We start from the raw sequence: 24,502 nt of genomic DNA on the forward strand, positions 1-24,502 counted from the left end.
GTATTTATTTTACTTGTAGCATGTTGTGGAGCTCTACAATATGTTTCTACATTTCCAAAGTTGTTTTATAAAGTTTCATGTTATTTTAAGGGATTGTCCATCAGGCATATTTTAAAATGAGTCTGTAAAAAGCAATAATAAATCTTCAATTAACACCAACATATTTCACAGCTCCTGTGCTTAAACAGACAAAATTTGACATTATACAGTAATAACATGGTCAGATAAAACAATTGGAAGAAGGGCTTTTCTCGCAAGAGCTTACAATCGCACATCATGCCTACTGGGTAACCAGTGGATTAATTGCTATAGAGGAAGTGGTGACCCATCTCAGTGGAGATGACCCATCCCAGTCGTTGATTGAGTGGGCATTTGCTATTTTTCAAGGATCCTGGAAGAAGAGACTAGCAGGAAACTATTCTGAAGTTATTTGGAAGGGACACGGCAAATCGAGAAAAACCGTGAACCAATCCCTTTTGCTGTCATACATAATGCCAATTGCGTAAATCTATTGGATTTTTAGTTCTGTGCACGAGTACTTAGCGAAAGTTCTAAATTGTTAGGTCACGGAATGTATTTTCTCATCTTTTATCATTAACATAAGTAATATATTTTATTTTTATTTTATTGCTTATTTTTTGTTTTTAGAAAAAAAAGCTTGGTTCACTGCCCCTACTTATGACAAGTTCAGCTATGTAATTGTCTACTTTGTTGTTTACCTTTGTCTGCGTTGCCTGCCAAGTGTGCCCTAGGTTGAGATAAAGTTATCAGGTGGTATTTATTGTGGCTTCCTTGCACGTTAGATACATGATAGACTAATAGGGTATTTTATTGACCAATTTCTGTGAGAGATTTGGTGCCATTGAACTTATCACACAACTGAGGGATCCATTCTCTGAAGAAATTTTTTTTTAAAGTGCTTCTGTCAGATTGTTGCCCTACAGTCTGGTTCCTCCTCCTTGAAAGCAGGAGGAGGAACAGTGATCATGGTGTTTTCCATAACTTCATACACTAATTGGACATTTAATAAGCTGTGGCTTGGTTAATTTTTTTTTTTTTTTACTGCATCCCTATGGCAGCCCCAGGTTCTGGATGTGGAGCCCAGAGCTGCCTGCAGAAGCACAATTACAGATCCTGTTGGAGAACGGATCTGTCAACGTGCGTGTCAGCCTGTGCATCTGAATAGGCTGACTCTGTAAAACACTGCCACACATCAGTATGAATAGACCTATAAAATAATTGAATCTTACATTCAACATAAAAAAATATTACATCAACATAAAGACGAAATGGTTTATTTTTGTTTAGCAACCAATTTGGGAGGTTGAACTAACTGCATGATGAGCATAACATTAAGAAATCAGAAAATCAAAACTTTTTCAAAATTTTCACTAAATTTTTAATTTTTTTTCATAAATAACTGCAAAACATTTCAACCAAAATATTCATATGGTGAAGAACAACATGTCATGAACAAAACAATCTGAAAATTACCTTGGTAAGTTAACCCCTTATCACCGACACTAGTTTTCAGCTCAATGACCAGACTCGATTTTTCAAATCTGACAAGTCTCACGATAATTGGTTATAACTTCGGAACGCTTTAACATATCCTGGTGATTTTGAGAATGTTTTCTCGTGACACATTGTACTTCATGTTAGTTATAAAATTTAAGTGATAAGTTTTGCATTTTGTTCTGAAAAAAAGTGAAAATTTGGCAAAAGTTTGTAAAAATTCTTCATTTTCCAAGTTTGAAATGTTCTGGTTTCCAGACAAGATGTAAAACTACCCAAAAAGTTTGATAATTACAATTTACAGAATATCTGCTTTATGTTGGGATGATAATTTATGCTTCCGGTCATTTTTCTAGGATGTTATGAGGTGCAGAACTTTAGGTGCGATTTTTCTTATTTTCATGAAAATTGCCAAAACTCACATTTTGAGGGACAACTCAGCTTTCAAGTGACTTTGAGAGGCCTAAATAATAGTAAAACCCCATAAATTACCTCACTATAGAAACTTCACCCCCGTATGTAAAACAACTTCTATTAAGTCCATTAACCCTTTAAGTGTTTCACATGGGTTAAAAAATATGGACCTGCGATTTAGAAACTATTGCATTTTTTTGGAAAATACATTCATTTAGGCCCAAACTGAAATTTTCAGAATAAATTAAATGATGAAACGCACTGCAACGCTTGATGCCCAATTCCTCCCGAGTGTACTGATACCCCATATGTGGTGGTAAACTGCTGTACGGGCGCACGGCCAAGTATAGAATGAATGGAGGCGCCATTCACAGCAGATTTGTATTGTCACATTGTACAACTTATACATTTTTATTTTTTTTGGTAATACAAACATATGAGGGCTTATTTTTTATGGGATGAGATACAATGTATAGATAATTTATTTTGGGAGTCTAAAGCTTATTCTTGAGATTTTATTAACTATTTCAAGGGGGACACAAACAAAATCATCAATTTTTATTTTGGATTGTTAGCATTTTTTTTTTCCCCCGCTCACCGTAATGTAAAAATAATATTTTATGTTTATTCTCTAATTCACTACGATTGCGGTGATACCTCATTTATATAGTTTTTCTTATTTTTGCTTAATTTTCCTGAGCAAAACCAATATTGGAGAAAATCGCATTGTTTTTACTATTGACAACTTTTCAGGGCCATAACTTCTGTATTTTTCTGTTGTCAGATCTGGTTGAGGGCTTATTTTTTGCGAAAACAGTTGTTCTTTTCAGTCGTAACATATTAGGGAATGTAACTTTTTTTGATCACTTTTTAGAACATTTTTTGTGATGGCGTTTGATGAAAAATTGTATATTATGGGAAGTTTTCCAAGTTTTTTTTTTACGTAGTTCACCGAGCGGGTTCAATATTGATTTAGATTTATTGTACAGATTAATACGGACGCGGTGATACCAAATATGTATGTTTTTGTGTTTTATTTACTGTATATGCATTTTATGTGTTACTGGGGAGATTATGGGACTTTTATTTTATTTATTTAATTATATTATAAAAAGTTTTAATTTTTTTTTATTTAACTTTTTTACATTTTCCACTTCTTGGCTTGAATAAGCGATCATCTGATCGCTTATTCAAGCCTTTACACTGCAATACACTTGTATTGCAGTGTATAGTGTAAGTAACTGAGCATGCTGCGCATGCTCATCTGATCGCTTATTCAAGCCTTTACACTGCAATACACTTGTATTGCAGTGTATAGTGTAAGTAACTGAGCATGCTGCGCATGCTCAGTTACTTACAGCCGGGTCCTGCCAGGAAGGCAGGACCCGGCGAGAAGAGGAGCCGACAGCCTCGGGTCACTCGTCGGGACCCGGGGCAGCGGCAGGAGGGATCGGATCCCCCGGTAAGCACACCGGGGGGGTCCGATCCACGGGGGACACACTTGCACGCCGCGATCATGCTTGACCGCGGCGTGTAAGGGGTTAAACACCCGGGATCGGAGTTTTTCCGATCCCGGGTGTTAGTGCCGGGTCTGGGCTGTGATATCACAGCCCGACACCGGCACTAAACTGACCCGATGTCCCGAAATCTTCTTCTGACGCGGCGCCGTAGAAAGGCGTCGCGTCAGAAGAAGTACCCTTAATGACCGCCGTAGAATCCCGATAGGGCGGTCATTAAGGGGTTAAAGTGTTCTAAAGTTAGTCGCATATAGGGACACACGGGTCAGGTTTAAAAAAATTTCTTCGGAGAGTGGGCTGGGTTATTAGTGTTCGTGAGGAGGGGTATACAGACTGCATGCTACAGCTCCCTGGCTAGAGGCATGGATAGAGGCATCAGTGGAACACGTAGACAGACAACTAACAGTTAGGCTACATGCACACTGACGTGTACCCGCTCGGTGACCCCTCCCCTCTCCATAGTGATCCATTGCACACGGCCTGTAACACAAGGAAAGATAGGACAGGACATGTCCTATCATTTCACGTGTACGGAGCGGGCAGCCGTACATACGTTCCTCATATGGTCGTGTGAATGCGGCATTACTGTGTGTGATTTGTGGTGGGGGTCCGCCCTCCTGCCTCATACTCCCCCGCTCATCGGCCTCAACTTCCCCCCCCCCCCCATCCCGCCCTAATCTGTCAAATTGGGTAGATCTCTCTTGTTTATGTAGCCATACACTTGTGATTTCTTTCCTCTTGGGTACAGTGTATTTATTGATGAGTCCAGAACTGATGGATAACAATATAGGTTCCCTTAATCTATTTTTTTTCCTTCTTATCCTAAGAGTTCTGTTCCATAAAGGTAATCTTTTTAGGTGTACTTTGGTCAGCTAATTTGCAGAGGAAATAAATATTGCATGCATGTGTTTATTGCTGTAGTTTTCCATGCGCAAATCCAAGTATTTTTCCATGTGTAAGAAATTCTCTCTGTGCAAGATGCAGGCCAAGCTGTGAATGTGGTTTTGCCTCATAGTAGCTCATGATGGAGTTTGGCAGTAATACCTGTGCACTGCTTGCTCTAGCCTCTTCATTTAGCTTTCTCTTGACATTATTATAATCAATAGGCATTGCTAATTCTAAAATAGGACATTTTTGATGGGCTTTGTGCAGTTCAAGATTCAGAATGTTTAGGTGCAAAATAATAAAAGCAGCCGTTGCTACAGTTTTGGCTAGAGTAACTGGATGACTTGACTGCAGCCAATTTTATGGCAGAACAAACAACGAAGGGCGTAGCCACGAGAAAAGCTGTAATAAAAGCCTTGGCAATCAAAGTAAGCAAAGCCAAGTATGTGCAGTTACACAGTGGTTTTAAAGGGCATGTTAACAAGCTACTACAGGTCTGCAATCACAGATTGACCACGGACGTGTATATATATTATTTATTTTTTTCTAGAAGGAAAGATTTGAATTTTTTTTTAAATGTTTTATTCTTGGGCAGCCACTAGCAGGGTGTAAGAGGAAATCTTCTGACAGACTAAGGTAGAGGGCCTATGGACAAGGCACAGCACTTATTTGGTTCACAATGTATTTTATTAATTTTTTCCATGAAATTTTGGGGAGGGTTACAGAAACGAAAAAGGGGGAGTGGGGGGTATCATATGCAAGCATCGCACATTTCAATAGTCAAACCACGGCTAGTCTGGCAAAGCTATCGTGTGGAAACACAAAAGAGACCTGCGAATGCATTGTAGTTCTATATTAACAGCTATCATCTTTTTAAGACAGAAGGGAAAGGGAAAAAACATCAAGGAGAGAAGGGAAATAGGAAGACCAGCAGGGGGTGGGGGTGGGGGATCCTATCGAGTGCATTGTATCATCATTGAGGTTAAACTCTTGATTGGTATGTTATCCACATCTGCCATGTTTCATTGAATAATGTAATTTTCACAGCAGTTATTTGGGAAGGATTTTATAAGCCTTGTCAACCAGCTTTTAAAGTTGTTTGTTTTTAAACTAGCTGAATTTATGCTGTTAGTGCCCTGCATGCCTCTATGGGGATAGCATGAAGGAGCATGGCGGGCTGCCCTTTTACTAAGAGACTGGCAGGGGGGACAATGAAGGCTGCTCTTTTAGTAATCCGCCCCCATTTCGGAGAAAATAACGAAAGCATAATTCAACCAGACATGCCTAAAAGCGGATTCTCATCTTGGCGTTCACATTTTATTTAACTAATTTGTTATGCATACATTTTTTTCAATTAGATGTTATTAAAAAAATGTACCTGTGTGAAGATAATTTTTTCACAAAAGTAGTCCTGTGGTCCTTTAAAAATAAGACTGTGTCCTTGGATACGACCTCCTCTGCTGGAGAGATTGCACAAAGAAACAAAACTTTTTTATGTAAGAAAAGTCTGGAAATTACTGCATGTCCTACAGCAATCCTGTGGTAATGAAGGAGGAATCCAGGAGGTCAGGCAAACCTCAATAGCGCATGTCTGGTCACCGCTGCCAAAAAGTGAGGTGGTCGTATCGGAGGAAGCTATCTCATTTCTAAACGACAACATGGCTACATTTATGAGAAATCATCTTCACACAGGAACTTTTATTTTAATAACATCCAATTGAATGTTACAATGTTACATATGGCAAATTAATTAAATTAAATGTTAATGCCCAGATGGGAATACCCCTTTAAAGGGAACCTGTCACCAGGAGACCCATTTTTAGCACGCCCCCAGTCCCCACAGAGCATAGTACATACACTGACAAAGTGTTTTTGTATTAAAAATTGGTTTTACAGAAAAAAACATGTGTTATATTGTACCTTTCATTAGCATCTGCTGTGTGACTAGGCAGTTGCCTTTTGGGAGGGTCTGGAAAGGAGCCGTTCCCCCCCCACCTTTGGGAAATTGCTTCTCCATGTGACCTTTTCAAATATATGAAAACACCCATCACTGGGCTTAGCGACACCCCCTGCTCCTCTACAGCCAATCCTGAGTGTTGGCAGTTATTCATATATTTTGAAAAGAACACATGTTTCCCAAGGGGGGGGGAGAGACTGCTCCTTTCCAGCCCCTCCCTTTGGGCAACTGCCTAGTCACACAGCAGATCCTAATGAAAGGTACAATATAACATGTCTTTTTTTCTGTAAAACCAATTTTTAATACAAACACTTTGGCAGCGTATGTACTATGCTCTGTGGGGACTGGGGTAATGCTAAAAATGGGTCTCCTGGTGACAGGTTCCCTTTAATGTTTCTAAAGATAAATGTTACTTTTAATGGGTGCCTTTGAAGTTTTACATCAAAGCATGTTTTGTAAAAAAGAAAAAAATTCTGATCCAAGAAGGGCCTGAGGCACTCAACACCTCATAAAAAAAATAAAAAGGGTCAGGATCTGCAGAATTCATGCATATCTACTGTGGGTATAGAAAGTATTCAGACCCCTTTAAAGAGAACCCGTCATGCAAAATAACCTCCTAAACTAAATATATTTTCATAAACTGCCATTAGAGAGCATTGCCTCTATCCCTTCATTGTCCCTCTACATGGCTGTAAACCTAAGCAATGAGGTCCTAAAGCTGTATGCAAATGACCTGTGAAATGTCCAATGAAGCATTAGCATATTCAAGCTGTCCACTCTATTCATGAGTGGGAGGCACAGCCACACACCCAGTGCATGACTGACAGCCTGTATAATGATGTGAGGCTGTATAATGATGTGCTTCCTGGTGCTGGTGGCCACGCCCCCTGCAGCCTGTGTGTGCATGTGTGTGTGTTTAGGAGAGATACAGCAGCTCCAGGATGCAGCCATGTTACAGCAGAACATGTCAGATTCATGTGTAGCTGATGTCTGTGTCTCTCACCTGTATATTAGGAGGATGCAGCATGTCAGCAATGCTTTACTATACATTACACACAGACATGAGCAAGGGGAGGAGAGGGGAGGGGGAACAGGGGTGACATCACTGCCTCTGACCATGTGACAGCCTCATTTACATGATAAAAAATAGATGATTTTACAATGAATAATGTATGAAATAACTAGATAAAGGCTGGGATGGGATCCTTGTGAGCTGCTCCAACAGATAGAGGTGACAGGACTAGTGACACAGACCTGATGACCGGTGTCCTTTAAGTACTTCACTCTTTGTTTCCTTGCAGCCAATTGGTAAGAGCAAAGAAATTAATTTTTTTTGCTCATTAATGTATACTCTGTGCCCCATATTGACAGAAAAAAACCTGAAATGTACATATTTTTGCTAATTTTATTAACCCCTTCACGACTGCCAAAATGGCTATATACGTTTTATTTGCACATGTCCTCTTTCAGAAAGGACGTTTATGAACGTCCTAAGGCTACATTCACACTGCCGTTGCCCGCCCGTACCGGGCAACGGCAGTGCACGGGGAGAGGAGGAGCGCAGCTCACCCCCGCCCCTCTCCATAGAGATACATGGCGCACGGCACCGTATTACGGGAAAAGATAGGACAGGTCCTATCTTTTTCCCGGGTACGGAGCGATACTGTGCCGCACGTGTGCTGCACCGTACCGCTCCCGTAGGGCGCCGTGCGCACATTGCCATTTATGGAGGACGTATATCGGCCGTATATACGTCGGCCTTATATACGTCCTCCATACGGTAGTGTGAATGCAGTGACCAACTTCAAACGGCTATATCTTCTGAACCCCGGCATTTAGAAACTCAATTTTGTGGCATTTTAAACAGAAGAATCTCCCCGTTAATATGAGGTATGTATATGTAGATTGTGTATGGATGCCTAACAGAACCAGAGATCTCCACCCTTAACTTTGTACTGAAAAAAAAAAGATTTTATATACAGCTTTCTATTCCTGATTGTAACTTTAAGAGCGGATATCTCTGATTCTCTTAAGCATCCATACACAACTCATATATCATATTACCCCTTCATGCTCTGTCACGGATATATGTGCCGGAGAGCTATGAAGGGTGTATGAAGAGGGCTCACGGGCTGAGCCCTCTTCGTACAGAAATGGGCTTTGCTGCATATTGCAGCAAAGACCCATCACTAACGTCCCCTTGTTAGCCTCTTGTTTGTCGCCGGAAAGATGCCGGTGGCATTTAAAACACGGCGGCGCTGCCAACCTTATTGAGATCGCCGCTCCCCTGAATGTCTGAAGATTCATTACAACGAGCCAGTGGCTCATTGCAATAAATCCTGTGTTAAAACGCCTTATACTGCAATACAGAAGTATTGCAGTATATGGTGGGAACGATCAGACCATATAGGTTTAAATTGACCTAGAGGGTCTAAGAAATAGTTAAAATAAAAAAAAAATGGATAAAATATTAATTCAAATCACCCCCCTTTCTCTAAAAGTAAAAAAAATCACAGACACATTAGCTATCACTGCATCCCAAAATGCCCAATCTATCAAAATATAAAAACGGTTATTCCTGGAAAATAGCGCCTCAATGTCCAAAATGCAACTTTTACATCTTTTTACATCACATAAAAAATGTAATAAAAAGTGATCAAAATGTTGCACAGTCCTCAAAATAGTAGCAATGCTCATTTCATACAGAAAAGTATGAAAATGTTATTAGCGTCAGAATTTGGCAAAAAATGTTTTTCTTTTTTTTTACCCATTCATTTTAATTTTTTAAAATGTATTAAAACACAATAAAACTTGTATATATTTGTTATCACCGTGATCGTACCGAACCAAAGAATAAAGCATATGTGTTATTTGGAGTGCACAGTGAAAGTCATAAAAACTGAGCCTTTTATGCAAAAGCGTGTTTTTTTTTTTTCCACTTTCCAATTTTTCGAATTTTGTTCCCGGGACACGGCATGGAATAATAGATAACATTACTGAGAAGTAAAATTTGTTATGCACAAAATAAGCCCACTGTAAGCTCTGTAAAAAAAAAGTTTTATGGATTTTTGAAGGTAGAAAACAAGAAAAAAGGCTGTGTCATTAAGGGGTTAAAGAAGACTCTCCTGTTTAATATGCCAAAATAATTGTGTTTCTATGTGCAAGGGTTCAGAAGACACAGGCGTTTGAAGCCGCTTAGTAGATGACAATGCAAATCAAGGGATTTTTCTCTCCATAGAGACATAAAAAGCTATATAAATAGGATATCACTGTAACTGTACTGACCCATATAACATACGTTACATGTTCTGTATGCTATTTGGTTTACAAAACACCCAAAAAATCCTATAATTTAATTACTGAAAAGATATTCAGTTTGCTACCCAAAAAAAGGTAGTAAAGATTAAACAATGGGGTAAAAACAGCTTGAACGCTGTGTAATAAAGCGCTTGTTACTTTTTTTATTTGTTAATTTATTATGTCAGCATAAAGCAGACATATGGCTAATGTTAGTTAGCACTAATTTGATGAAAATTTGTAAAAATTATTTTTGATTTCTTAATGTTATACTCATCAGCCCAAATTAGTTGCTATGAATTTAAACTACAATATAGCATTTTTGTGAAGTACAGCTTGTCATGGAAAAAGAGTTTGGAAAACTTTGTCTTACAGAGTTTATTTTCAAAGTTATAACTGCATATTGTGATACAAGCAGAATTGAAAAAAGGGTGTAAATGAGCTTAGTTCTTAAGGGGTTAAGGGTCCACCTTATGTGTTTTGGCACATTTTTCTCTCATTATAAGGCTACGTTCACACAACCATTGGGGGGGCGTATATACAGCTGCAAGCTTGTGGACGTATAAACGTGCCTCCATTGGCCGGCAATGGGCACACGGAGTGGTATTGTGTTGCACACGTGTTGCACCATACCGCTCCGTACCCGGGGAAAAGATAGGACATGTCCTATCTCTTCCCCGTATTATGGCACCGTGCGGGATATATCTTTATGGTTAGGGGCGGGTCCGAGCATCGCTCACCCCCTCCTCCTGTCCCGTCGGCACACGTAAGTGTGAATGTAGCCCAAGAACAGTTTGTATAATAACTCAGAACCACAAACCAAATATTCCTACAAGTAAAGTGTGATTGAAGATATTTACTTTCCATAGGGAGAGATGTATGAGTATTGTAAACAATTCATTAACATAAAACGTTTGAAACTGTAGGAGTCCAGAGCGCAGTCCTTCTCACTGATTGCTTGTACATCCAGAACTGTATAACACTAAGCTGCAGTGCCCCATGGAGAACCCGAAAAAGCAGAAATGTGAATTAATAAATGACAAGTTATGCTGAAAAATCCCCTTTCAACAAATTAGTAGTCCAGTTTGCGTATATGTGGAGACTCTGAGCATTATGTTACTTGTAATCTTCCCTCTCTGCAGTCTATTTTTGTGAGTTTGCACTCAAAGGTGCTGGGAGTAGACTTTGCTCCTGAGACTAATTGCACAGAGCATATATTTACCAACACCCCAGTGAGTGTCTGCTTATTCTGTTAACCCCTACGGGACTCAGCCTCTTTGGCCTAAAGGACGCGACCCCATTTTTCAAATCTGGCCTGTGTCACTATAAGTGGTTATAGCTTTGGAACGCTATGAGATATCCAGGGGATTTTGAGATTGTACTTCAAATTAGTTTAAAAATTTGGATGAAATCTTTTGCGTTTAGTTATGAAAAAAAACATTTGGAAAAATTCTTTATTTTCAACGTTATAAATTCTCTACTTTTGATGCAGATAGTCATAGCACCCAAATAAATTCATAACTTACATTTCCCAAATGTCTGCTTTATGTTGGATGTTTTTTTTAAGATTCCACATTTTACTAGAATGTTATGAGACTCAGAATTTAGGTAACATTTTTCACATTTTTTGTAAAATCACCAGAACCCGTATTTAGAGGGACCTGCTCAACTTCTAATTGACACTGAGAGGCCTAAATAATAGCTAGACTCGTAAATTACCCCATTGTGGAAACTACACCTCAATGTATGAAAAACCACTTTTAAGAAGTTTGTCAACCCTTTAGGTGTTTTATAGGGGTTAAAACAAAATGGAGATGCGGTCTACAAAGTGTAATATTTTTTCACAATACACTCATTTTGGGTGGAAAATTAAACAAATTAAACATTTACAATGGATTAAATGAAAAAAGGCTCCACAAAGTTTGATACCCAATTTCTCCCGAGTACACCGATACCCCATGTGTGGGTGTGACTACTGTATGGGCACACGGACGGGCATAGAAGGGAAGGAGGCGCCATCCAGATCAGATTTGCTATGTCACATTGTACAGGCTATAATTTTTTTTTAGTTTTTTTTAATGTGGACCTATAGTGGCTTATTTCTTTTGCCACATGAGATGCACTTTTCTGGTATGTAATTTTGGGGCATCTATAGCTAATTGGTGAGATTTAATTAACTCTTTGTTGGTGGAGGAAATAAAAAATCATCAATTTTTAGGAAAAATTGTGTTTTTTTTTTTTTTTTTTGGCCGTTAACCATACCATAAAAATAGTATATTATTTTTATTCTATGGGTTGCCACGATTACGAAAATACTTCATTTATATATATTTTTAATTTTTTTTTCCATTTTTACTGAATAAAAAGTAATTTGGCAAAATTGTTGTCAATTTTAGCATCACAGTCTTTCATATGCATAACTTTTTTATTTTTGGCTAAACCAGATCTGGTTAGGGGCTTATTTTTTGTGAGAACAGTTGTTCTTTTTAGTGGGCTTATTTTAGAGTGCATGACATTTTTTAAATCGCTTTTTAGAGCTTTTTTTTAATAGGGCATTAGTTAAAAATTATCTTTTTTTTTTTTTAATGTTTTTTTCCTCCAGCGTTTATCGTGAGGGTCCAGTAACGATTCTGTTTTATTATGCAGATTGTTACGGACACGGCAATACCAAATATGCAGGGTTTTTTTGTGTTTTTATGTTTTTTTTAATACTTAAGTGTTTTTATGGGAAAGTGACATTTTAGGGGCTTATATATTTATGTATTTATTTTTTTATTATAATGTGTAGTGTTAAGTGTTTTTACTTATACATACTTGAACTTGAACCAGCAATGCTCTGATCGCTGGTTCAAGTTCAATACACTGCTCTACAATACTATTTTATTGTAGAGCAGTGTAATCTGTCTGGCATGCTTGCGCATGCTCAGACAGTTTACAGTCAGACCCGGAAGGGGTCTGACTGGCAGGGAGACTGGGCAGCTCTGGGGCACATGCCAGTCCTCGGAGCTGCCCAGAAGAGAATCAGATCCCCCGGTAAGCGGAACGGGGGATCCGATCCATAGGGGGAAGACCCTTACATGCCACGGTCATGCTTGACTCTGCTCATGCTTGATCGTGGGTGTTACAGCGCGGTGTCAGCTGTGATAGACCGCTGACAGCCGCTGCTTCTGGTACCGGCTCCGTTCGTGAGTCGGTGCCAGAAGCAGGACGTTATAGTGCGTCCTGGTGCGCTAAGTATCTAGCGACCGGGACGTACTATAACGTCCTGGTGCGCCTTGGGGTTAAGATATATTTGAAACCGTCTAATGTGCACTCATATTACTCACGTCTTCAAAGCTTTTTGAAGAATTTTGTGAAAATGCTTGCCTTATATGACTCCAAAATGAATTTATTCTCGTTTTTGTTGCTGTTTTGCTTCTAGGTAAAACGTGTGGTGTGAGGTAATGGCTTGCCTTACAATGACTGAAATAGGCATAACCACAGTTCCTACTGCTGACCCAAGTGGTGATACCCAGATAAATGCCCCAAAACCCAGTGAGCCAGGATTTCACATCTTTCTGTACCATGCATTGGCCACTGGTGATAAGGATTACCTTGCTTTACCTCCAGGAGAGTATATTGCGGAAGAGATTAGCATCACTGCTGCAAAAGCTTGTGGTAAGTGTCATTCTATCATATTTTACATTGCTGCGGAGAGATTGGAGGAGAGTTATGGTGATCCCCAAGATGTGCTTTATGTTCTATTTGAGTGACATTGCCTTTGAAGACTTACAAATAAAAACCATCATGCTGCAGCTGGTCAATGTAGTCCCTCATGTATTCCGGCACTGTAGGTAGTTGCTGGAGTTGTTATTCTATAGAATTCTTGCTGCTGCCATTTAGCTCTTGTACTTCCTTTTTTGCTCCTTCTTACGGGTTCTGTACTCTGTTTCTTTTTTATTTTATCTGTCTTTGTTTCTGTCATGCTCTTTACTGTTGATCAGCAAGAGTTCCTGGCACAGTAGTGTTGTTTACTCCATCGTGTTTATAGATTTCTTCTATCTGTGGTTGATGAAAAACCTGTAAAACTAAAGGAATAAAAAAAAGAAGGATATCTCTATGTTCCAGAACACTATATGTTTTTGGGTTTCCTTCACATTAGTTATTAGGCAAGTGGAAAGAATATTTGGGACTGAATGAAATGGAAAATAGATGTGACGGGTGTGCATCCTTAACAATGTTTTTTTTTTCATGAAAATTTCTGTTTTAAATGTTTAATGTTAAAAATATAAAACACATATTCATCTAAAGTGAAACCTCTCCAAAAGACAACCTGTTTTAGAAGACCTCTTACAATGAGCAAAGCAGGTCTCCCTGGGGAGGGAGCAGGGGGAGGAGGAGACGTGTTCTTCTCATTGTAACAGCCTGTAAAGGTACAGCAATGAGGGGCCCTGGTAATGCCTCCAGGAGTCCTTCAGGCTCATAAGCATAATTTTAAAAGTTGATTATAGAAGGAAGGAGAACATGGATAACAAATATAAGAAAATTACTACTTTTCACAGTGCCTAGATCTATGAGTAAGTGTCAAGGTTTATGCTTGATTTTGATGCTAGATTTTCTTTAAGGTATGCATAAAGGGTTATTCCCATTTCAGCAAATAAATGTTACTGTTTGAATGCCACTTGGATGTTAACCGTGCAATCGCCACTGGCATCAAAAAGTCGGTGGAGCATGGGCACCACCATGTTGGCTCTAATCGTTGCTCCCCGTGATGTCATCGGGGAGCCGCGATATGTTACTATGACAGCCTCGGGTCACACAAAGACCCGAGGCTGTCTCTATTGCACATTGCATGATGATGTGGAAAATACCAATATACTGCCATACATTAGAATGATGCTACCATATGCTACCATATGCTACCATATCAGACAACCTAGGGTTAAATTACCCTAGGGGAACCAAATAATAGTAAAAAATAAATGAATAAAAAAAGGTAAAAAAATTTATTAAAAAACCACAAAAATTCTGATCACCCCTCTTTCCCTACAACTGATTTAAGTAAACAGTAAAAATCATTAATACGTTGTGTATCCCCTCATCTCAAAATGTCCATAAATTAATAACAGTTATTCCTGGCATTTAACCCCGTTACTGAAAACCGCTCTCAAAGTCGAAAATGCCACTTTTTGCCATTTTGCTAAACATAAAAAATTCTATAAAAAGTGATCACAAGGCAGTACAGTCCTCAAAATGGTAGCATTTAAACTTCATCAAAACTCACAAAAATGTGTATGAAAAAGTTATTAGCGCCAGAAGATGGCAAAATGAAGATTTTTTTTTTTTATATATACAGGCAGTCCCCGGATTACATACAAGATAGGGTCTGTAGGTTTGTTCTTAAGTTGAATTTATATGTAAGTTGGAACTGTATATTTTATCATTGTAATCCCAGCCAGAACTTTTTTGGTCTCTGTGACAATTGGATTTTAAAAATGTTGGGTTGTCATAAGAATCAGGATTAACACTAAAGCTTCATTACAGACACCTGTGATAACTGTTACAGCTGATTATTGTAGCCTAGGACTAAAGTACAATAAATTACCAATATTCAGAGGTCCGTTTGTAACTAGGGGTCGTATGTAAGTCGAGTGTTCTTAAGTAGGGGACCGCCTGTATACAGAGGGTTTTAATTTTTGTAAATGTATGAAAACATTATAAAACCTATATACATTTGATAACCGTCCTAAGAATAAAGGAGACATTTCATTTGGGGCGCTCGTTCACGTTCATTTTTTTTTCCACCAATTTCACTCCATTTGGAGGTTTTTTCCCACTTCCCAGTACAAGGCATGGAATATTAAATACTGTCACTATGAAGTGGAATTTGTTACTCAGAAAACAAGCCGTCACATAGCTCTTTACATGGAAATCTAAGAAAGTTTTTTTTATTGAAGGTGGGGAGTCAAAAATGAAAACGCAAAAACAAAAAAAGGCCTCAGCGTTAAGAGGTTAAAGGGGTTTTCCCACGAAGGCAAGTTAGGTCCTATCCTGTGGATAGGGCCTAACTTGCCTTCGTGGGAAAACCCTTTTAAGCATTCACTTGGTCAGTAATATTAGGGCAGTGCAGTATATCTTATTGGTATGTAACAAATAGATTTCTAAGGGGAAAATGAAACTACTTACTGTTTTCTTAGGTTTGTAAAGGTTGCTGAACAGTGTGGCTCTGACTCGGAGTTAGTAATCTTGGTTAATTTGGCAGGAATAATTTAGAATCATTTAGAATAACTTAAATTAGATTTCATCTTCAAATTATAAGTTGAAATCAACATACCGAATATACTAGAGTGTAAGCTGAGGCATCAATTTTAACACAAAAAACTGGGAAAATCTACTGACTCAAGTATAAACCGAGGGTGGGAAATGCATTGGTCACATGCCTAGGCTATAGCCAGCGTCTGCCTTCCAGTATATAGCCAGTTATTCCCCCCCCCCCACCACCCGTATATAGCCAGCAGCCCACTGCCCTGCTTTAAAAAAAGCAAAAAAAAAAAACAGGTCCTTTTGTAACCTTACAGCGGGACAGCTTAAATTAACTGTAGTATCTGAGGTGGGAATACCCCTTTAAATTAACTTGCTTCTGAGCAGCAGAGATCAAGGCAAAGATCATCTGGCACTGTTACATACTACATGATCCAGAGTACACTGACAATGGCTCTGGGCTTGGTATGCAGCCTTGAAAACACAGCGTGTAGAAGCCAAATTCTTGTTTAATCTAATTTGAAATACCTAAACTACTCATTTTCTTTCCCTATATTACTGTGAAATGGAAGAAACCAAATGTACGGGTTCACAATCCGGTGCACGCTTTGGCTTATGCACCAGAAAAATTTTTGTTATTTCAAGTTTATCCATAGGACCCATTTACACCACAGAAGTCTTCTAGAATCCATAGGGAGAGTTTACATGGATACACATTCTTATGTTTGTTGTACATAGAATAGTGTTATTGATTTTGCTGTTTTATCCAAAACACATTCTTATGAGAGACGTATATCTCCATTTGTTTGTACAATGATACCCGCTGGATAGAAAACCCTCCTGTGTATGCTGCTAACATGGTGCTCTGGGCAGGTCATGTACTGCTTGTTCCATATGCAGATTTGTGTCCAGAGTGAGAGGAAAGTGGAATGGGCTGTGACTTTATCATTTTAAAATGCATCAGGAAATATTTCACAACTGTGGCTACTTTAATTGAGACCATTGTATCTCTCGCATAAATATGGTAAGAATCAATAGCCTTGCCTCTTTTACTATTACTTTATTAAAAAGTAATAAGAGGGTGTTCACATATATCTGTTGTGAAACTTATGATGCTTTAGTTCACTTTGCGGTTCACTGACAGGCACAGTCACATAAGAAATGCAGCTTATGCCCTCTGGCTTAAAGTGGTTTGCCAGATTCTGACAATCCGATTAGTTAACTGCACCCACCTAACCAAAAGGAGTAAGACTACCAATACACAATCTATACAGGATGGAAGGATCTGGGGCTTAGTCTAGCCCCCTGTATTTGGGTTGCCACTATATAATCATGTTGTGTATTGGTATTCTTACTGCTGTTGGTTAGGTTGTAACAATCATCTATCTGATTGATAGTATTATCTTTGTATCTGTTTGCATATTTAATATTCCGTTTTTAAATCTGTGGATTTAGAAGCATGTATTTGGGACAAAGACTCTGGCATAGCTTACGTGGTTCCATCACGATTGGAAGTCATGACGATATTGTGTCTTGTAGATAAATGAATCTTTTCTTTTTGTATTCATTCACATTTCTATCCTTGGAAATTTTGTAGGCGGTTTGAAAAGGCTAATCTACATTTTGATCTCTTTTGGGATAATTGAATTCTGTCCCTTTTTAGCAAAAAAATATGTTGTACCTTTGTTTCACTTTCACATTACTTTAATTTCAGTTTTCATAATTGTGTGTTTGTGTTATTGGTTTTAACGTAAATGTACTTCCTAGAGAAGAGGCAGTAATGATGGAATTGGTCCATGTTCATGTCCGGATTTCATTCAAGATTCGTTGCGAATATAAATCCTGAAAAAGCAGCTTTGTACAGAGAACTTGTACTAAATGTACTTTCAAAGACCATTCATACTAAAAATATTTGTGACAAGGCAACAAATGAATGCTACATGTGTACTCAACATTTAGATTTTTGCCGTCACTTGTTATTTTAATACCCTGTATTTTTTTTTTTCTAGATCTTTTAGTTTCTTATTAGCAAAACTATATAACTAGCCAATAAAAACCCTTGGCTGTTTTTTCTTTTTCAGAACAGGGAAATGGTGGTGGTGTGACACACCCTATATTAACAGTTTAGTTAATATTGTATAAATATATGATTTGTGAAAAAATTATGAATGTTGACAAAAATGGAGGACAGCTAACGGATCAAAAAGTCACTGCCTAAAATACACTCACCGGCCAGTTTATTAGGTACACCTGTCCAACTGCTTGTTAACACTTAATTTCTAATCAGCCAATCACATGGTGGCAACTCAGTGCATTTAGGCATGTAGACATGGTCAAGACAATCTCCTGCAGTTCAGACCGAGCATCAGCATGGGGAAGAAAGGTGATTTGAGTGCCTTTGAACGTGGCATGGTTGCTGGTGCCAGAAGGGCTGGTCTCAGTATTTCAGAAACTGCTGATCTACTGGGATTTTCACGCACAACCATCTCTAGGGTTTACAGAGAATGGTCCGAAAAAGAAAAACATCCAGTGAGCGGCAGTTCTGTGGGCGGAAATGCCTTGTTGATGCCAGAGGTCAGAGGAGAATGGGCAGACTGGTTCGAGCTGATAGAAAGGCAACAGTGACTCAAATCGCCACCCGTTACAACCAAGGTAGGCAGAAGAGCATCTCTGAACGCACAGTGCGTCGAACTTTGAGGCAGATGGGCTACAGCAGCAGAAGACCACACCGGGTGCCACTCCTTTCAGCTAGGAACAGGAAACTGAGGCTACAATTTGCACAAGCTCATCGAAATTGGACAATAGAAGATTGGAAAAACGTTGCCTGGTCTGATGAGTCTCGATTTCTGCTGCGACATTCGGATGGTAGGATCAGAATTTGGCGTCAACAACATGAAAGCATGGATCCTTCCTGCCTTGTATCAACGGTTCAGGCTGGTGGTGGTGGTGTCATGGTGTGGGGAATATTTTCTTGGCACTCTTTGGGCCCCTTGGTACCAATTGAGCATCGTTGCAACGCCACAGCCTACCTGAGTATTGTTGCTGACCATGTCCATCCCTTTATGACCACAATGTACCCAACATCTGATGGCTACTTTCAGCAGGATAATCCAATAGAGCATCTTTGGGATGTGGTGGAACGGGTGATTCGCATCATGGATGTGCAGCCGACAAATCTGCGGCAACTGTGTGATGCCATCATGTCAATATGGACCAAAATCTCTGAGGAATGCTTCCAGCACCTTGTTGAATCCTTTCGGACCATTCTCTTTAAACCCTAGAGATGGTTGTGCGTGAAAATCCCAGTAGATCAGCAGTTTCTGAAATACTCAGACCAGCCCTTCTGGCACCAACAACCATGCCACGTTCAAAGGCACTCAAATCACCTTTCTTCCCCATACTGATGCTCGGTTTGAACTGCAGGAGATTGTCTTGACCATGTCTACATGCCTAAATGCACTGAGTTGCCGCCATGTGATTGGCTGATTAGAAATTAAGTGTTAACGAGCAGTTGGACAGGTGTACCTAATAAAGTGGCCGGTGAGTGTATGTTGCTAGGTCAAACTGCATGTTATGTATGTAATACTTGGTTTGTTATGTTTTGTTTCTTTCTTTGTGGATATATTTGTATTTGAAAAGGATAAATAAAGGGGGGGAAAAAAACGGAATGAGTCAAAAACGCATCAAAAAATGTGACACAGCGCATTGTGTGAATGTGCTTTCAAATAGCAAGTTAGGAATTATAGTAACATTACAGCATGTATTAAACAAGTAGTGCACAAGCTTTTTATGGTGTGTTCACACATGGTGTTTTCAAACGCATCAGAACGGCTGAGAAGAGGAGATTTGCCTAATTACATTACTGTCAACCTTGTGTTACCAAAACACATGCGTCAACGCAATTTTATTGCATGCATTTTGTAAACGAAATGTTGACAGCAATGTAATTAGGCAGATCTCCTTTTCTCAGCTGTTGTGATGCGTTTGAAAATGCATGTAATAACGCCACATGTGACCTCACCCTTAGGCTGCATTCTCACTACCATATGGGGGACATATATACGCCCACAAGCTTGCGGCCGTACATACGTCAAGAATAGATAGCAATGACCGCACAAAGCGATACCCCTCCGTACACGGGAAAAAGACACGTCCGATCATTCCCGGACGAAATACATTTCAAAGGAGGGGGGTGGGGTCATCCCCTTCTCCTCTCCATTGCGCCTAACACATGCCTGCCCATCTATGGCCTGGCGGGCATACGTTTGTGTGAATGCAGCCTTATTGTCGCATCAGAAATTTCAATCTATAGAGCGGACTATGGCTGACGCCAGACCAACCTGGGGCTTTATTTAATTTATTTTCTGGGCTTTGGGAACATAACTCTTTTTTTTTTTTTAATTTACAATTGTTTTTTACAGGGGCACATTTAGGAAGGAACAAATAATATGTGTTCCTTGCTTTACTCAAATATAGATCACAGATAACAGTGATCTAATGGTAAGAGCCCATCGGATCACTGTCATCAGTGATCTGTATGCAGAGAGAATGCAAATAGCACCCTCCCAGCATGCCTCTCACTGTATACAGGGGCTGCTGTGACAGGGGACTGATAATAATCGCCCCCTATCACAGTACACGATTGGGCTGTCACATAGACAGTACACAGATCGCACACTGATTGGAAGGGACAGATCAGGAGCACAGCCCTGGCAACAAATATCGCGTCCTACCAATCGCTCGGCCCCACCCCCTCACTCGGCTCCTCCATCCCTCACCTGTCTTTTGGCCCCACCTGGGAGAGACTCGGACGGTGAGCAGGAAGTCCCTCCCTATCCTGTCTCCAGCCACTCAGCAATACGATCAGTATATTTTCCTCTTTTGCAGGATCGCAGCCGGCGCTGTCACCGGCGTAAATCAGCCTCTACATGCATCATAGACGCGCGTAGAGGCGTTATCGCAACCTCTGGATAGAAGGAACAAAAATGAACCCCTCTTTCCACACTTCATTGTGTTAAGGCAGTGGTTCTCAACGTTTCTACTGCTGTGACCCTGCAGTACAGTTCCTAATGTTGCAGTGACCCCAAACCATGTTCAAGAATATAACTATTATAATACTGCCCCGATGTACAAGAATATAACTATAATAACTATAGTACTGCCCCTTATGTAAAACAATATAATTACTATAACACTGCAAACATGTCACATATCAATGTATTTCAGGCCCAGGTGACTCTGTATAAACTTGTCCCTGAGATTCTGTCCTCAACAAAAGGTCCAAGAATAGAGCTTGGATTACAGAGACTGACTCTGTGGCGACTGTGCACAATTTCTCAAAGGGGGTGACCTAACGGTGGAGATGTAAGCATGTTTTATAGGAGGTATAAAATGGGGCTTTTCAATGTATTCATACCAGGTTCGATCTGAGATTGGCGCACAGTTCATAACTTTGTAGTATACTGTAAAAGAGGATACAAGCAGGAACAAACTGAAAGTAAGAGGGCAAGAAATTCTGACAAATTACCTGGGGGAAAATTGGGGTTATCTGTCAGAACTATTGCATTCAACTAGTCGCATGGCTCCTATAGAACTTCTATTTTTCTACTAACGACTAGTAAGTGGATGTCAATTCTAGTAAGGTGATGTTAATGGGGAATGTTTAGACAAAGAGAGAAATCGGTGGGCCAGGAGACAAAACTCCTTGGAGCTGAACCCAGAGCTTGTTGCTACGGATCTTTTGACTGGTGCCCCGGATCTCCCTGGGTCAGCAGGAAATTTGTCCCGCTGCCCAGGCATCCTTCCCTCTCTTATCACAATCCGTGTCCTCTGGACATAGATCGTGATGAGAAGCTGCACAGTGCACAGTGTACACTGCTTCCTTTGCACGACCTGTGATGTCACGATCACATGATCTGCAGGGGGAAGCAGTGCACAGAGCTGCACAAGTGAGGTGAGAGGGAGAACATAGGGGGCACACAACAGGGGGGAATCTGTGTGTGGGGCACACAACAGGGGGGAATCGTTTCTTGGGGTGTGTTCACACATGGCAATAGGTTTGCTCACAAATCAGTTTCCAGTGATCGTTATGTTATGAATAACGAGTGCCTGGTGTCTTGTATTTTGTTTAGATGCAAACGTGTGAGCGCAGCCTTAGGGTGAAGACACACATGGCGTTTTTGGGCCGTTTTTGGGCCGTTTTTACTAAGTGCGTTTTCAGATCGTTAAAAACGCATGCGTTAAAAAACGCATCCGTTTTTAAAAACCGCGTGCGTTTTTGTCCGTTTTTCATTGCGCAATTTCGGAAAAACGGATGCGTTTTCAAAAAACGCATGCGTTTTTTAAAAACGTATGCGTTTTTTAACGCATGCGTTTTTAACGATCTGAAAACGCACTTAGTAAAAACGGCCCAAAAACGCCATGTGTGTCTTCACCCTTAGGGTGATGCCACACATGGCGTTTTGAACCCGTTTTTGGTCCGTTTTTAAGCAGTGCGTTAAAAACCGCATCCGTTTTTGACCGGTTTTAATTAACATAATTTGTAAAACCTGTCAAAAACAGATGCGTTTTCAAAAAACGCATGCATTTTTTAACGGACTGCTCAAAAACGGACCAAAACCAGGTTCAAAACGCCATGTGTGGCATCACCCTTACAATATTTTGGGAGAGTGTTAGGGCAGCAGCAAGATAACACTGTCAGGGTGTGTTCACACGTTGCAGTTACAATCAGCTTCAAGGTGGTTTTACCTTCAGTTTTGTTTATTTAACAGGTGAAAGACCTGATTGAATGGGTGAATTTGAGTTTGAAGGGAAACCTGCCTTCAGGCTACATTCACACTACCATATGGAGGACGTATATACGGCCGACGTATATATACGGCCGATATACGTCCTCCATAGACGGCAATGGGCACACGGCACCCTACTGGAGCGGTACGGTGCAGCACACGTGCGGCACCGTACCGCTCCGTACCTGGGAAAAAGATAGGACCTGTCCTATCTTTTCCCGTAATACGGCGCCGTGCGCCATGTATCTCTATGGAGAGGGGCGGGGGTGAGCTGCGCTCACCTCCTCCTCCTCCTCTCCCCGTGCACTGCCGTTGCCCGCTACAGTACGGTACGGACGGGCAACGGCAGTGTGAATATAGCCTTAGGGTGATGCCACAAGTGACGTTTTTTGAACCTGGTTTTGGTACGTTTTTAAGTACTCTGTTAAAAAACCGCATGCGTTTTTGAAAAAGGCATAAAGTTTTTGAAAACACCTCTGCTTTTGACAGGTTTGACTAGTTTTTAACGCATGCAGTTTTTGAAGAACTGCTTAAAAACTGGCCAAAAACGCATTCAAAACTCCACGTGTGCCATCACCCATACAAAACTGCACCTAAAACCACCTCAAAACTGATTGTGATGCATTTTTAACTGCAACATGTGAACGCGCCTTGAGAGAACCAAGATATTGGGACAATGAAGAACATAAGATGTCTGTGTGGTGAACTCCACAGGAAGGAGACCTGGTGATGTCTAATAGTGAAGTGGACATGTCACCAGCAGTCACTGTATGTTACAAGTAGGGATTTCTCCTGTGTTTCTGTAGCTGTATATACCCTCAGTAAGATTGTTATTGGCAAATGTGAGAGGGTTATGTACAGGAGTGGGCATTACTGAAAGTGGGATACACATGCATTGTGGCCCGTGCCCCAGATCTTTTACCACCCTAGCAACGCCCCTGGTAACACCTTTATCAAGGGTATTGGACTGTTTTAAGACATTTGTATATGCGTCACAAATATGTATGTGTACTAGTGTCACAAAGGCATGGTCATCTAGAAGTATGACTAGACAGGCTTAAAGGGAACCTGTCACCAGGAGACCCACGTTTAGCACTCCCCCAGTCCTCACAGAGCATAGTACATACACTGCCAAAGTGTTTTTGTATAAAAAAAATTGGTTTTACAGAAAAAAAGATATGTTATATTGTACCTTTCATTAGCATCTGCTGTGTGACTAGGCAGTAGCCCAATGGGAGGGGCTGGAAAGGAGCAGTTCCCCCCCACCTTTGGGAAACATGTGTCCTTTTCAAATATATGAATAACTCCCCACACTCGGGATTGGCTGTCGAGGAGCAGGGGGCGTTGCTAAGCCCAGTGATGGGTATTTTCATATATTTGAAAAGGTCACATGGAGAAGCTGTTCCCAAAGGGTGGGGGGGGGGGACTACTCCTTTCCAGACCCTCCCATTTGGCAACTGCCTAGTCACACAGCAGATGCTAATCAAAGGTACAATATAACATATCTTTTTTACTGTAAAACCAATTTTTAATACAAAAACACTTTGGTAGCATATGTACTATGCTCTGTGGGGAGTGGGGGAGTGCTAAAAATGGATCTCCTGGTGACAGGTTCCCTTTAAACCATGCCAGATTTGTAAACCATCATTGGGCACTTTGATAAATCTGGTGTAGTATGAGACTTGTCTAGTCTGACTTTACCTTTTGACATTTTTGATAAATCTTCCCTAAAGTATATTAGTCGGGTTCGTGTTACCAAAAGTCCCTTTTAGGCTCGTTTCACATCACATTTTCCACCCTCCGTGGTAAGGATACCTCGGGACCCTTTGCAAATATGGGGGAATACGGCACCCTGTTCCTCCCCTCCCAGCTAAAAGTAATGATGTTTT

General features: G+C 40.2%; 1 protein-coding gene across 2 annotated transcripts in view; it reads left to right on the plus strand.

Moving 5' to 3' along the window:
- The window catches only part of JAK2 (Janus kinase 2), a 134,313-nt gene that overhangs the window by 20,542 nt on the left and 89,269 nt on the right, over window positions 1–24,502 (plus strand). For both annotated transcript variants that reach the window (XM_072151912.1, XM_072151920.1), the window contains exon 2: window positions 13,007–13,242. In XM_072151912.1, the coding sequence (XP_072008013.1) occupies window positions 13,029–13,242 (214 nt within the window). In that variant the 5' untranslated portion in view covers window positions 13,007–13,028. The remainder of the gene's footprint in view (window positions 1–13,006; window positions 13,243–24,502) is intronic.

The sequence above is a fragment of the Engystomops pustulosus genome, chromosome 1, assembly GCF_040894005.1.
Source record: "Engystomops pustulosus chromosome 1, aEngPut4.maternal, whole genome shotgun sequence".
Taxonomy (NCBI): Eukaryota; Metazoa; Chordata; class Amphibia; order Anura; family Leptodactylidae; genus Engystomops; species Engystomops pustulosus.